The 11,909-nt window shown below is 45.5% G+C and overlaps 3 protein-coding genes and 4 non-coding genes across 7 annotated transcripts in view; 4 read left to right on the forward strand and 3 right to left on the reverse strand.

Annotated features, from left to right (window-relative positions):
* Positions 1 to 799: 799 nt before the first annotated feature.
* Pmar_PMAR024207 (Transposable element Tc3 transposase, putative) lies at positions 800 to 1,327 on the reverse strand (the record flags this gene model as incomplete). The annotated part of the gene is made up of 1 exon (XM_002774784.1): positions 800 to 1,327. The coding sequence occupies one exon, from the start codon at positions 1,325 to 1,327 to the stop codon at positions 800 to 802; it is 528 nt and encodes a 175-aa protein (XP_002774830.1).
* An 863-nt stretch (positions 1,328 to 2,190) lies between these two features.
* Positions 2,191 to 2,272, forward strand: Pmar_PMAR024208. The gene has a single exon. It is a non-coding gene; the product is annotated as a tRNA-Ser (tRNA).
* A 1,315-nt stretch (positions 2,273 to 3,587) lies between these two features.
* On the forward strand, positions 3,588 to 9,862 carry Pmar_PMAR024209 (glycerol-3-phosphate acyltransferase, putative; the record flags this gene model as incomplete). Its single annotated transcript, XM_002774785.1, has 19 exons — positions 3,588 to 3,591; positions 3,836 to 3,942; positions 4,115 to 4,393; positions 4,443 to 4,607; positions 4,700 to 4,933; positions 4,978 to 5,109; positions 5,967 to 6,091; positions 6,140 to 6,226; positions 6,564 to 6,646; positions 6,773 to 6,868; positions 7,109 to 7,249; positions 7,389 to 7,512; positions 7,560 to 7,666; positions 7,818 to 7,939; positions 7,985 to 8,119; positions 8,174 to 8,259; positions 8,562 to 8,993; positions 9,453 to 9,538; positions 9,623 to 9,862. The coding sequence occupies 19 exons, from the start codon at positions 3,588 to 3,590 to the stop codon at positions 9,775 to 9,777; spliced, it is 2,700 nt and encodes an 899-aa protein (XP_002774831.1). The 3' UTR covers positions 9,778 to 9,862.
* Pmar_PMAR024210 lies at positions 6,658 to 6,730 on the reverse strand. Its single transcript has one exon. It is a non-coding gene; the product is annotated as a tRNA-Glu (tRNA).
* A 453-nt stretch (positions 9,863 to 10,315) lies between the features above and the next one.
* The window catches only part of Pmar_PMAR024213 (conserved hypothetical protein), a gene marked incomplete at both ends in the record, with an annotated part of 3,718 nt that continues 2,124 nt past the window's right edge, over positions 10,316 to 11,909 (reverse strand). Inside the window, 7 exons of the mRNA XM_002774786.1 lie at positions 10,316 to 10,339; positions 10,499 to 10,653; positions 10,836 to 11,037; positions 11,154 to 11,239; positions 11,287 to 11,466; positions 11,526 to 11,598; positions 11,772 to 11,880. Of these exons, the coding sequence (XP_002774832.1) occupies positions 10,316 to 10,339; positions 10,499 to 10,653; positions 10,836 to 11,037; positions 11,154 to 11,239; positions 11,287 to 11,466; positions 11,526 to 11,598; positions 11,772 to 11,880 (829 nt within the window). The remainder of the gene's footprint in view (positions 10,340 to 10,498; positions 10,654 to 10,835; positions 11,038 to 11,153; positions 11,240 to 11,286; positions 11,467 to 11,525; positions 11,599 to 11,771; positions 11,881 to 11,909) is intronic.
* Positions 10,388 to 10,460, forward strand: Pmar_PMAR024211. The gene has a single exon. It is a non-coding gene; the product is annotated as a tRNA-Arg (tRNA).
* On the forward strand, positions 11,690 to 11,761 carry Pmar_PMAR024212. Its single transcript has one exon. It is a non-coding gene; the product is annotated as a tRNA-His (tRNA).

Consider the following 11,909-nt stretch of genomic DNA (forward strand, 5'->3'; position numbering starts at 1 on the left):
ACAGGTAGCTATGCGTGTAAAGAGCTCAAACAGTTGAAATATGAATACCTTGAGCATACGTGCTGAATAGCTATACGGTCTAGAATATGAGGACAGATAAGAAGTAGTTTCCGTATGCAATTGATAGAGTTTTCACGGTGAAGGTAGGAATGATTATGGAAATTTCTGGCGATGATTTTCCGTCACACAAATTCATTCGATTTTATGGTTTAACGTTCATTTATGACAGTGTTAAAATATATGCTCGCTTTCCTAAACTGAGCTCACTGGAGCATGCGAAGTCGTGTAGAAGTGTATAGAAACCAACAAGAGTCTCCCAAGTTTTCTCCCAACACATGTAAGGAGCGTGCCATTTTCTTAAGCAAATCATGAAATTTTCGATTCCTTCTCCAACAGGAACAGTTTCCCTCTGAAATTGAAGCAATCGATACCCAATCACATAACGGATACTATATCAAGAGGAATAGGTTATACTCGTAACCGTTTCAAAGATATTCAGACAAGCGCGATTCTCACCGCTCTCAACCGTGCCAGTTCCTTAAGCAACTCGACCGATGGCAGTCTATTCGACAAAATAGATAAGAAAACCATGATTCATGATGATATTCGCTTTCGTGCCCTTCCGAGCCTACGATACCAAGGAAAGAAGCTCCTGTCCAGGAGTTTAGTGTACCTGCAAGTCAACGACTGTACCACACCTGACCTACGATGCTAACTCACTCTTGAGAGTTCATTTTTACGCCCTGCTCCACCTTCACTGGTCCTATAACTTCTCCCGCAATGATACCACTCCAGATCATTACCCCTCCACCCCCTTGCTGGCGTTTTGATCGGGTTGGATGGGCAGCGCCATCCTGTATCCATCCTCGAGCCCATCCAAGGTGGCACGCGATTCATCCGTCCACAAGACTTTCGAGAAGTCCACCTTCATGTGATCCTTGGCCCATTCCAATCTCTTCTCTCTACGAACTTTCGTAAGTGATGGCCTGGACTTGGCCTTCACCACCTTCCCGATGGTGCTTAACACCCTGCATCTCGTACTTTTGCTATAATTCCCGATCCCGGCTGCCTCGAATAATTGCTTACTACTACTCAAAGGACAGCGACTGACTTCGTGTTTGACTCTCCGCCTCTCTCGGTCCGTTACCGACTTTTTATACTTCCCACCCTTCCTAGAGTATACCTTGGAAGGGTCTGCCAAGTACTTCTTGATCGTTCGATGATCTCTGGCGAGTTCCTTTGCAATATCGAGAGTTCCCCTGCCTTCAGCGAGCCTCTTGACAATAAGAGACTTCTCAGAGTCGCTTAAATGAGCTTGTTTCGGCATACTACGGTGATTGTTATAAGTTGCTTAAGGAACTGGCACGGTTGAGAGCGGTGAGAATCGCGCTTGTCTGAATATCTTTGAAACGGTTGCGAGTATAACCTATTCCTCTTGATATAGTATCCGTTATGTGATTGGCTATCGATTGCTTCAATTTCAGAGGGAAACTGCCCCTGTTGGAGAAGGAATCGGAAATTTCATGATTTGCTAAAGAAAATGGCACGCTCCTTAGTTGACCATGTGCGGTTCGTAACATGAGCTTTCGTTCATTTCAGGAGTTCCTAGGTGTCTTTCAAGCACCGCTCGGCAAGTCGTAGGGAAGCTGTTATGGTTGGTTGAGTCGATGCGGGAGGATATTGACGTTCCCAAGGCGAAGAAGCTTATTCGATCGTGTCGTGGCTTGAAGGTAAGCCGATGGCCATGAGGAGTTTATGCAACTGCTACACCTGCAATTATCTTGGGCAAAGTGAAAAGTGCTGGTATCGATTGTGAGTTTCCGAAACAGTTATATGAGTAATGTGAATGCCTCAACTCGGGCCTAGTAGTGTGCATCGCTTTAATTGTGGGCGTGTTTTCAAAGTGGTCTTTGCTGTGTGAAGGTTCGACGGGAGCTCTTGCTGAGCACTCTGAGAGATCGTCTAGCTGCTGATGGCGAACTTGATGATGATACTCGACAAGCGCTTGAAGACCTTGAAATCACCACTTCATGATTTACTGTGATTGCTCGATGTGTTTCTTTGATAGTGAGGTGCACTGGTTGGGTTAATATGATCAATTTTGTTATGGGGGATGAGCGTCGTTTGATAGTAATTCGGTATGAAGATAGGAAAGCTAGTCGGGTTTGAATGTAAATTAGAGTTTGTATGGACATCGTGTCCGAGTGGTTAAGGAGTTGGACTTGAAATCCAATGGGCTCAGCCCGCGCAGGTTCGAATCCTGCCGATGTCGTCTTTTCCGTCTTTTGTCCAGAGGGATTGGAACACGCTCGGTGCTAGTGCTGTTGTGTTGGTGGATTCAGTTGGGGGGAGGGAATCTTAGGTTGCCCCGTGTATGATACGGAATATGTCGATGACGGTAGGTATGGAATGTAAGATTTCTCATCTGTGGTTCACTATAGACTAATAGCCCTGCCCTATGCGGCTAGTAGCGGGTGAGTTTTCCGTGTCGTACTTATCAGTTTGTACTATCCCTCGCAACCTTTGGTAGCCACATATTGTTACCTCTTTTTTACCCACCCACACTCTCAGCGCTAAGGCATGTGATGTTATTCTTCTCTTTCGAACGGAACCGTATCTGCAACACTCTTTGAAAGTCTTCGCTGTGCGCAGGGAAATATCTTTTCTTATTTCAAGCCTCTTAGTAGATGACAGAACGATTAAAGATTCTGGTAACTGGGGGATCGGAGTTGTTGGGACGTATGGTGTTGCATACGTTGGCGAGGTGAGTATCTAAGGTTCCTGCTGGTAAGATACAGATTAGGTCCGAGAATGTGGTTCATGAAGAATTTGAAATTCGTTAAATTGTGATGGATAAAGTATCTCCAGTGTTGTTTCTTGTCATTGAGATGAGCTCAATGATCTTGATTGATGGATAATTTTAATTTTTGGAATTTTCTGAATTCGTTAAATTTCGTTTTTAAAGTTTGTTAAATTTGTTTACCCTTCCTGGAGCCCGAAAATAATCGGGAAAATTTACCAAATTTTATCAGAATTTTCCGAAAAATTCTCTCTGTGTTGAAGCAATGCTAGCCACAGACGTATCTTAGGTGATAAGATTCATCTCAGGGGATATTCCAATTCTGTCATCTACTTATTCGTTGAAATCAGCACGGAAGATTGCTTTAATGTTGATGGAAATTTTGGTGCCGAAACTGCAGTGAAAACTGGGAAGATTATGCTGACACAGGCGAGCGTTGAGGAATGCCTAGTGGGAGCAAGATTGCAAGATTTAGGTTCCCTCCCATCTGATATCAACGCGGTTGTTCACTGTTGTTGTAGCAGTACTCCTGAACAAAACGGAAAGTGAGCTGCGGTTGTTTTTTTCCGACATGTAGATTTTTTCAGATTTTTTGACCGCTGTGTGTCGCAGCTGCCGCGTCTGCGTATTTTTGTGTACGCTAGTTCTGTGTACGTCAACGTTGGTGTTCGAGGGCGACACAGTGATGTTGGAAAATCAGCACAGGTGAGGCTCTCTTGAGCGTGCGAGAGATACATTATAACGTATCAGTGTTGGAGGAATATATGCTCGCTATGCTCTGCTGATCATGGGTGTTAAGATTTATATATTATTTAGTACACTGGAGTTTCACTCTAGTGATATGAAAAACATATTCCGAGCCTGTTGCATATCACCGCGAATATCGCGTTTTTCACCGAGTTTTACGACGCCACTTCACGTTGAATATAAATCTATGAAGATAAAAATAGTATATAAATCTATTATTTTCTCCATAGATTTTTATATTATTTTTACGGGTGAAACTTCATTAGTATAAACTTTTCGCTCCTATAGGCGTTCACATTGGAGGCGTCTTCGCAACGACCGAGAGCGTCATCGATTACAGCAAGAATGATAGGGAGCTCTCGTATGAGATGGCCGAGCAAAAGCATCTACCTCAAGTAGGTGGACCTATTCCGTATCTTCCAATCGGCAACCTAAGATACTTTTCCATTTCTGATCAGTTATTGTTCGGAGCAAGTTCTTGGCAGACTTTGGTTGAGTCAAAACAGCCGCAGTTTTCAATTGGTGGGAATTCCTCATTTTCTTCTGATTCTTTACTTTTCCCTATAGGCGTTCGTCCGCTTTGGTTTGCTGACACCACCAGCGTGCTCGACTTTAACAAGAGTGTTCAGTTCGGTGGCGGAGCGATCGAAGGTGTCTCAAGGGTTGGGAGAAGACAGAAGGACGATTGTTGGAAACGCCGTGGGAGATTTGATGGTCATTTCGTTGTTGCCATCATTGGATGGTCGGAAGACTGATCCGAAAGCGGAGATCTTGATCACCCCAGCGGATTTGGCTGCCAGGGTTGTTGTCAGTGTTGCAGTCGAGTGCGTAGGCGGCTCGGTTGAGGTAGGGAAGGGTGTGGGTTCGATTCGTGGTGGAGGTATTTTTACATCAGGTTAGTGGTGAGGGTCCGCAAGTATATGCATTAGCCTTGGCATCTCCACTGCTTCAATGGGGGAAGTTACGCAGATTGATAATCGATCACTCGGGCGGGCGCGTATCCGCGGCCTATGGTCGTCAGAGCGGCGCTATTCTCCGCAGGGCTCAGTCGTCGAACGAGGTACCATCAATTTTCCATTTAATCAAAATTTCCAAATACTTATGTCGCGTCGTTTGGTATCGTCCCGTCCGACCTACGTATTATATTCTTAGGTATGCAGTTCCTCGTTAGAGTTGATAGCACCGGAGATCTGTCAAGATGCACGCGGCATTCATGTTCACAACTACCTCCTCCATTGTCTTGGTTTGATCGAAAATGGCGGAGCGGAGTTTTTGGATGATGTTCACTCATCATCGTTGGGGAGGAGTCTTACGATGCAGCAAGCACTACGCTACACTGATGTGTTGTCGGATGCAAAGTGGCAGCATGGAGGAGTGCTCAACTTTGTGGGTTAATTTTGTGGCGCGCGGTGATTTCCAGATGGTTGTAGGCACTTCGAAAGGAAGCGGTATCGTATCATATGCCTGATATGAATCGAGTGAGGGCATTGGTGATGAACTCGAAAGCTGTTCAGGACGCTACTCACAGCAAAAAGTTGAAGGCTGAGGCGGCGGCGATGCTGGTATGGCAAGCGGTATAGCATATATATGTATTCTATACATATATAGTATATTCAACACACTATGTATGTATGTATAGTGTTCGAGGAATATACTATGTATGTTCGCGCAGATGTTTCCTTACTACTAACATACGAATTCGACCTCAGAATTTTCATATTGTCACCAACATATGTAGTTGAGCATGTGCATGCTTTCCCACGCTGCATTTTGAACTCACTCGTGTCAGCGTCGGTCGAATGCCTCGGTGCTGGTTGAACCTTGATCAGACTGATGTCATAATTTCGGTGGTTGTGAAAATTGTACGATTTGTTCGACGATAGTCGTTGAAATTTTCACACATGTTAAAACGGGAAAATGCCACGGTTTCGCAACGGAAGTGCATTCGGTGTTCTTCATCGAATGATTAAAGTAGCAATTTTAAGAAGATTTCGAAGATTGGAATAATAATTTCTTATTGGATTTTGAAGTTTTCCTGCACAATTTCGCTGTCGATAGTACGCGCGATCTCGATAACGAAAATACGTGTGCAGAAGTAACTTTCCCAAAACAATGACTTGGACGCTCAAAGTTGTAACATGTGTGGGGGAAAATAATATGCACATGGTCAACTAAAGTGTGTTGGTGATGATGACAATGTGAAAATTCTGAGAAAATTTCGAGAAATTGTCGTTGGTTTGTGTACATTTGTTACACAAATTAGTATATAAATTACTGTAATTGCTGAGGAAACCCCCGAGCTCAGCTGAGGAATGCGAAAATATATTCCAACACTGGTAATATAAGCCACTCTTGTGCGCAGTCGATTTTTTGAAAAAAAATTTCACGGCACTTTGGTGTAAATTTTGGTTATTGTCAGGATCGTATTATGGGCAACCAGAGGAGTGACATTTTACGAGCATTTGTCATCGTATTGCATCGCGTATTTGTTTCGATATACGACAAAGTACTTGTCAACCACGATGGTTTGGAGAAGCTGAAAGAGTAGGAGACCCGGGTTCGATTCCCACTGGAGGCATTTTTCTGTTGCAGACTGAATAAACGTGGTGCCAAGGTGCTCCTACTACCGACACATAGGAGCTATATCGATTTCCTTGTTCTCAGCTACATTTGCTTTTAGTAAGGGCAGCGGTAACGTGTGCTCGAGTTGCTCTTTGGTGGTGAAGACCTAGGGGAATCTTGAGCCTTGTGTTAGACGATTCGAAAAGAGTTGTTCTATTGGTCGGAATGTTAGATAGGAACATCGACTGACATTTGAGAGCCATAGGGAATTACAATTACGGTAGACTAATAAGAGCGTTTGAAATTCAAAATTACTCAATTGCATCACATAAGCTTATATTCAAACTTTGAGTGGAATTTTATGTGATGCAACTGAGTCATGTCGGGTGAAGATTTCAAAGCTGTTTTGGATGCAGTGTGGAGAAGTTTCACTCGGTTGTTGGTTTTGTTTCAGTGCCGACATTCGGCTGCCTTTTATTGCTACCGGAGATAACTTCTTTTCCATCGTGGGAATATGGAAGATACTACAGCATTCAGGTGAGAAAAGTTTCCGATGCGGGGACTCGAACCCCGGTCGCGTGGGTGAGAGCCACGAATCCTAACCAGCTAGACTACATCGGATGATAATGTTTACAATGTGTTGTTATGTTGATCCGAATGTAGGTGCATTCTTTATGAAAAGATCTTTCAACAGCGAGACTCATCCTCTTTACTCGATTGTTTTCAAGACCTACATACAGGTCATCCTGGAGGAGCAAGGTGATCATCAGTCTTTTCCTCATACTCTACGTTTCTCATTGATAACAAGTGTTGGAATATATCTTCGCTTTCCTCGCCTGAGTACATGAGTTTCCTCACTAATCATAGGAGTTCATAGACTAACAGGGTTAGAAGTGTATAGAAACCGGCAAGAATTCCTCAAAAATTTCCTCCTAGGATTTTCATATTGTCACCATCACGTGCAATTCTTACCACGCTGTTAACAACTCCCTTATTCAGGGTGCGTAGAGATGTTCATCGAAGGAGCTCGCTCTAGAAGTGGGACGATGATCCGCCCTCCCAAAGTTGGCCTTCTGAGATTTGCTACCGAATCTGCTGTTCATAATGCGATGAACGCCACCTCGATGACTGACTTTATAGGTGAGGGCCGAGTAGAAAGTCTAGTACACTGAGTGGGTTGAAAACACTTTTTTATTTCGTGTACCACAATTTAGTGAACTTCAACCAGAACCTATAGAGAAATCACCATTGCGGTTCAAGTCCAGCATATCTAGCTCAGATGAAGAGGATGTTTATCTCGTGCCGATTTCTATCGGTTACTCTAGAGTGATGGAGGTAGACTCCCTCGCCACCGAGCTGGAAGGGCGAGCCAAGGTCGCTGAAAGCCTCGCCCGAACCGTTTCGTAGGCATAGTTTAACCGCAGCGTTCGCCGCACTCCTCTTTTTGCAGGGCACTACGTTATTTATCTATGAACTTTGGAACGTTGACGGTGCACATCGATCCTCAACCGATTCGAGTTAGCGATGTTGTAAAACGTTGGAAGGACGATCAGAAAAGTGCGCAGTGGAGTTCGCTTTCCTCATCTGAGTTCAGGAGTTTCCAAAGCTAATTGTAGAAGTAGTATGTACAGAAACCAATGAGAATTTCCGCAAATTTCATTTACTATATGCATGTTTTCATACACGGCTCGCAGTGAGTCGCTCATAGGTAAACACTCTCCTCCTTCCGGGAAGAAGTGTCATCAATATTATACCACTCCATTTCAACAACTCGCTGAAGAAGTGGCTGATCGTTTGGATGCCAACATGCCTATTCACACCACTCACCTGGTCGGTCTTTGAATGCTTCGGATGGGCGAGAAAGGTCGAGTTTAGGTGGCTGCAATTTTGCTGTGGAAACGACACGACTCGTCGCCTGCTGTAAGTCACCCTGTGATGGTGGACAAAGTGAGATGGCTCTGTGGTATATTGAGGAAAAATGGTGTAACGGTTATACTCGACGACAACAATGTGAGAGGTCGTGGGTTCGACCCTCAGTGATGATGTTTTGGTGTATCCTCTCAGACCTCCTCAGCTGTCTCTCGCGTGGCTTCCCTTTACGTCGATCATGTCGTCATATCTGCGCCCGAGGAGGAGACCGGTGAAGTGAAGTGAGCTCGGTTATTGACGAATGCTTCGATGGAATAATACTTTCACTGTGAAAGTTTCACAATCACTTTAATACTGTCGAAAACAGATGAGAGTCGATCGATCACTGGGTGCCATTGCTGAATCGTGGAGTAGACCTGCATAACCTAATTCGTTGATATAACCTTCTCCACAACACCTCGTGCTCCTCATCAGAAGTCGTACAATCCCACTCGAGTCGATCTAATAAGTGTCGTCATCCCCGTCCATACCATTGCTAGATTTGAATCTTCTGTGTAGCTATAGTGAGCACCTTACTTATCAGATACTCGGTATGTCCTACCAACCCGCTGTTCGCCACACTTCTACTCAGCTACTATCGCAATCAGCTAATCTACCGTCTCGGTCACGAGGCCTGTCTAGTCTTAGCTGGTGGTGATCCCAACAAGCTGACCTTCCTTCGCGAGGAACTACTACTAGAATGCATTCCCCTGGTCAACCCACACGAAACCGCTATAGAGTCTGCTGAGCTTAAAGACTTCGCGGTGTCCCTCATTGGACCAGTCGTGGAGTGCTGGTGGATCGTAGCTCTTGCTGCATGCAGCCACGGAAGGCCTTGGTCCGCTACTCTCAATGAACTGGTCTCGTCAGCATCGACTCTGGCGAAGGATATGTTCGCGGAGGGCAAGTGTGTGTATTTGGAGGCGTGCTCTTTTGACTTCGCAAAGAAGGCAGTTCGAGGAATGGAGAAGCGAGGGTGAGCACATACGCCACTTCACTACTTAAGTGGGGAGAGTGTGAACTGCCCTGTCTGGAGCCTCATCGTTCGGCTGTGTGAACTACAGTCCGATCGAAAAATGTCCAGAGCTGATCTGAAGCATTCAAGCTCTTGAGGGCCCTACGAATGTCTAATGAGCTCGGGATCATCCCTTTGTTCTTACTTTTAACGGCTGCGGACATTTTTTGACCGGACTGTATACGTATACGTTGTGTACAGGTGTAGCGTATATTACGTATACGTAGACACACATACTGTTATATATGTACTATATGACTCGATTGATGGTATAAAGAACTGCTCGGTGATAGGTCTGGCTCTTCTTAGTTCACATATCAGAACTCCTTGATTTGTTTTATATCGTAGCTCCTGCGTATTGGATTGAAGTCGATCGAGGAAAGAGTAAATCGATCGCATGCTGTTTTTCTTGACTTGCAGATGCCTAGTGGTGAATGGTAAGAGTCTCCACGTTGTATTCGAGAAGATGCATGAGCTCTTGGCTCTGCTGCAGTCCATAAAAGAGTGTATGTTCATGGTCGCCTAGCATCATCATCATCATCATCATCATCATCATCATCATCATCATCGATGTATCCTTGCAATTTCAGGCCCAGCTCTTCCCCAAACCAGAACACTGTCGAACTCCTCAGAGGCATCATGTGGTGTTGAAGAGAAGCCACCACAGAGGAGGTTCTTCACTCAACTCCGCGGGATGACCCTTGCTAGACCCCTAAGCCGCTCTGCTGACACTTCCAAGATGTGATGGCCATCGGCTGGATGTCGAGCTGGTCATGCTCTTTGAGAGAGCTGTTATCATATATTCGTTTGTCTTTTTGTCATGGTTAGTTTTGAGATATACAGTCTCTAGGATCAGCATCACGGTAGTCGCGTTGACAGTTTTTTCATGGTTGTGGGAGGGTACATCCTCTGACGATCACTACTTCAAGACTAAGTGCATGTATCAGCTCTGTGTTCGGGAGCTGTTGACCACGCGACATCGAGTCGCAGAATCAATACTTGCCTGAGCCGGGTCAGTAACAGGGCGCATAAAAGACCCACAATGACTTGCTGTAGTGGCTGTAATCTATCTATATGACTTCATATGTAACGTGAGATTCGAATTTGATCCATTCAGTAGTAGACCTCGATGAGTGGCCACAATAGATAGATATGTCGCTCGTTGCGTAACCCGAAGTTACCGATTGTTCACTTGTACACAACACAAAGAATCAGAGTGAACACTTTTATTTTGATCGCCTTGGCAGGACAGCTAGCTGGCTTGATATTGATGTATTTATGATCTATGGGAATCTGTCAGGCGACACCTGCAAAGAATGGATAGTATAACGTCTGTCGTGATCAGATGAACCATCGCCCTGCTGGCCCAATGGATAAGGCGCCACCCTCCTAAGGTGGAGATTCCGGGTTCGATCCCCGGGTAGGGTATTTGTGCTATAACATTTCATGCAGAAGACATCGCTTACATCCATCGAAGATTCCTCATTCTCAAATTCGTTCTCGCCCAGATCGTTCTCATCTTCTTCATCGCTGCTGCCAAGAGTCTCGGGCTGTCTTTGATAGACTCCTACTGTACGGAGTAGATCACCCCATTTGGAGACATCGTCGCAAACAGGGCATTCTGAAAGCAGCGACGCTATGTCGAAATGCAGATCAGACTCGCTTGACAAGAGGAGGGGGGCATGAGACAGTTACGGAATGTTAAAGATGATTCAATACTATAATACAACATCTTCAATGTACCAATGTCAATTATATAAGTAATAATATCTCCGTATTGATATAAAGAGGCGGCAGTCTTACTCACAAAGTCCGGGATAAGTCGATCTTCTGCATCAAGCACCGGGGATCCAGTAGGATCGCAGCACCCTTCAGAAGCGATGCATGTGATGTGTGAAGAAGTCCGACAGGACAAACATACCGCTCGTTTAGTGACCCCCACCGTGAAGGCTTGCATGCAGACACAGCAAGAATGATTGCGACTGTCTGCCTCGTCTACGAGCGCCTAAGGACGAAGATTCTTAGAAGTTCCAATCCCAGCTAATGTGGGTTAATCAGCATCCCGTAAGAGTATCCTCCCACTCCACGTTGGCAGACTCCGTGATCACGGAATCATCTCACCTGGGAACTCCCTGCAACATGAGTTCGATGGAGAACTTCTATAGGTAAGTGTTCTATCCGAAAACATGCGCCCGAGGCCGCTTCACCTATGGGGAGACGAACTGCAGAGGAACGCGTCCCGTCGCACTCTTACCTCTCGCAGCCCTGAACTCCGCTACTTTCGTTTCTACAGCGCTAGCCACCCCGGGCTCGAGGACGTTGAGCACGAGTGGCATGCGGGACCATGGAGGTAGATGAAGCATGCCGATGACCAGTGCAAGGCTGTCATGGACGTTATTGGTCCTCTGACGCCCACGCTTGGTCAGGCCTTTACCTGACGGGAGGAGCAGCCGAAAGATCCACTCCGGCAAGCAGCACTGCCGGGTGATTCACCTATGTTGGCTAGACCTTCTCGAGTGAGTCGTGATAACCTGGGATGCTGCCACGTCCACTCGAACTGTAATGCCTGAACGACACTGGAACATGGATTAACACAACATGCCAAGGAGTCATTAATAGTAATCTTCTTGTATGTCCCCTCGAATAAGATATTCCAAGTCGCTATCGTCTAGTGGTTAGGACGTCACGTTGTGGCCGTGACAACCCCGGTTCAAATCCGGGTAGTGACTCTTTTCTCACCTGAACTTGACTGCTAAATCCATAGCAAACCAACAACATCTTCCAAGGTCTGTGCCGCTTCGTCCGATGTGCTCCTCCATTATTCAGCTCCCCGTTGTGCTGGCGAATCCTGATCGAATGAACTCCAACAACTACAAG

Source organism: Perkinsus marinus (genome assembly GCF_000006405.1).
Source record: "Perkinsus marinus ATCC 50983 genomic scaffold scf_1104296957478, whole genome shotgun sequence".
In the NCBI taxonomy this organism is placed as follows: Eukaryota; Perkinsozoa; order Perkinsida; family Perkinsidae; genus Perkinsus; species Perkinsus marinus.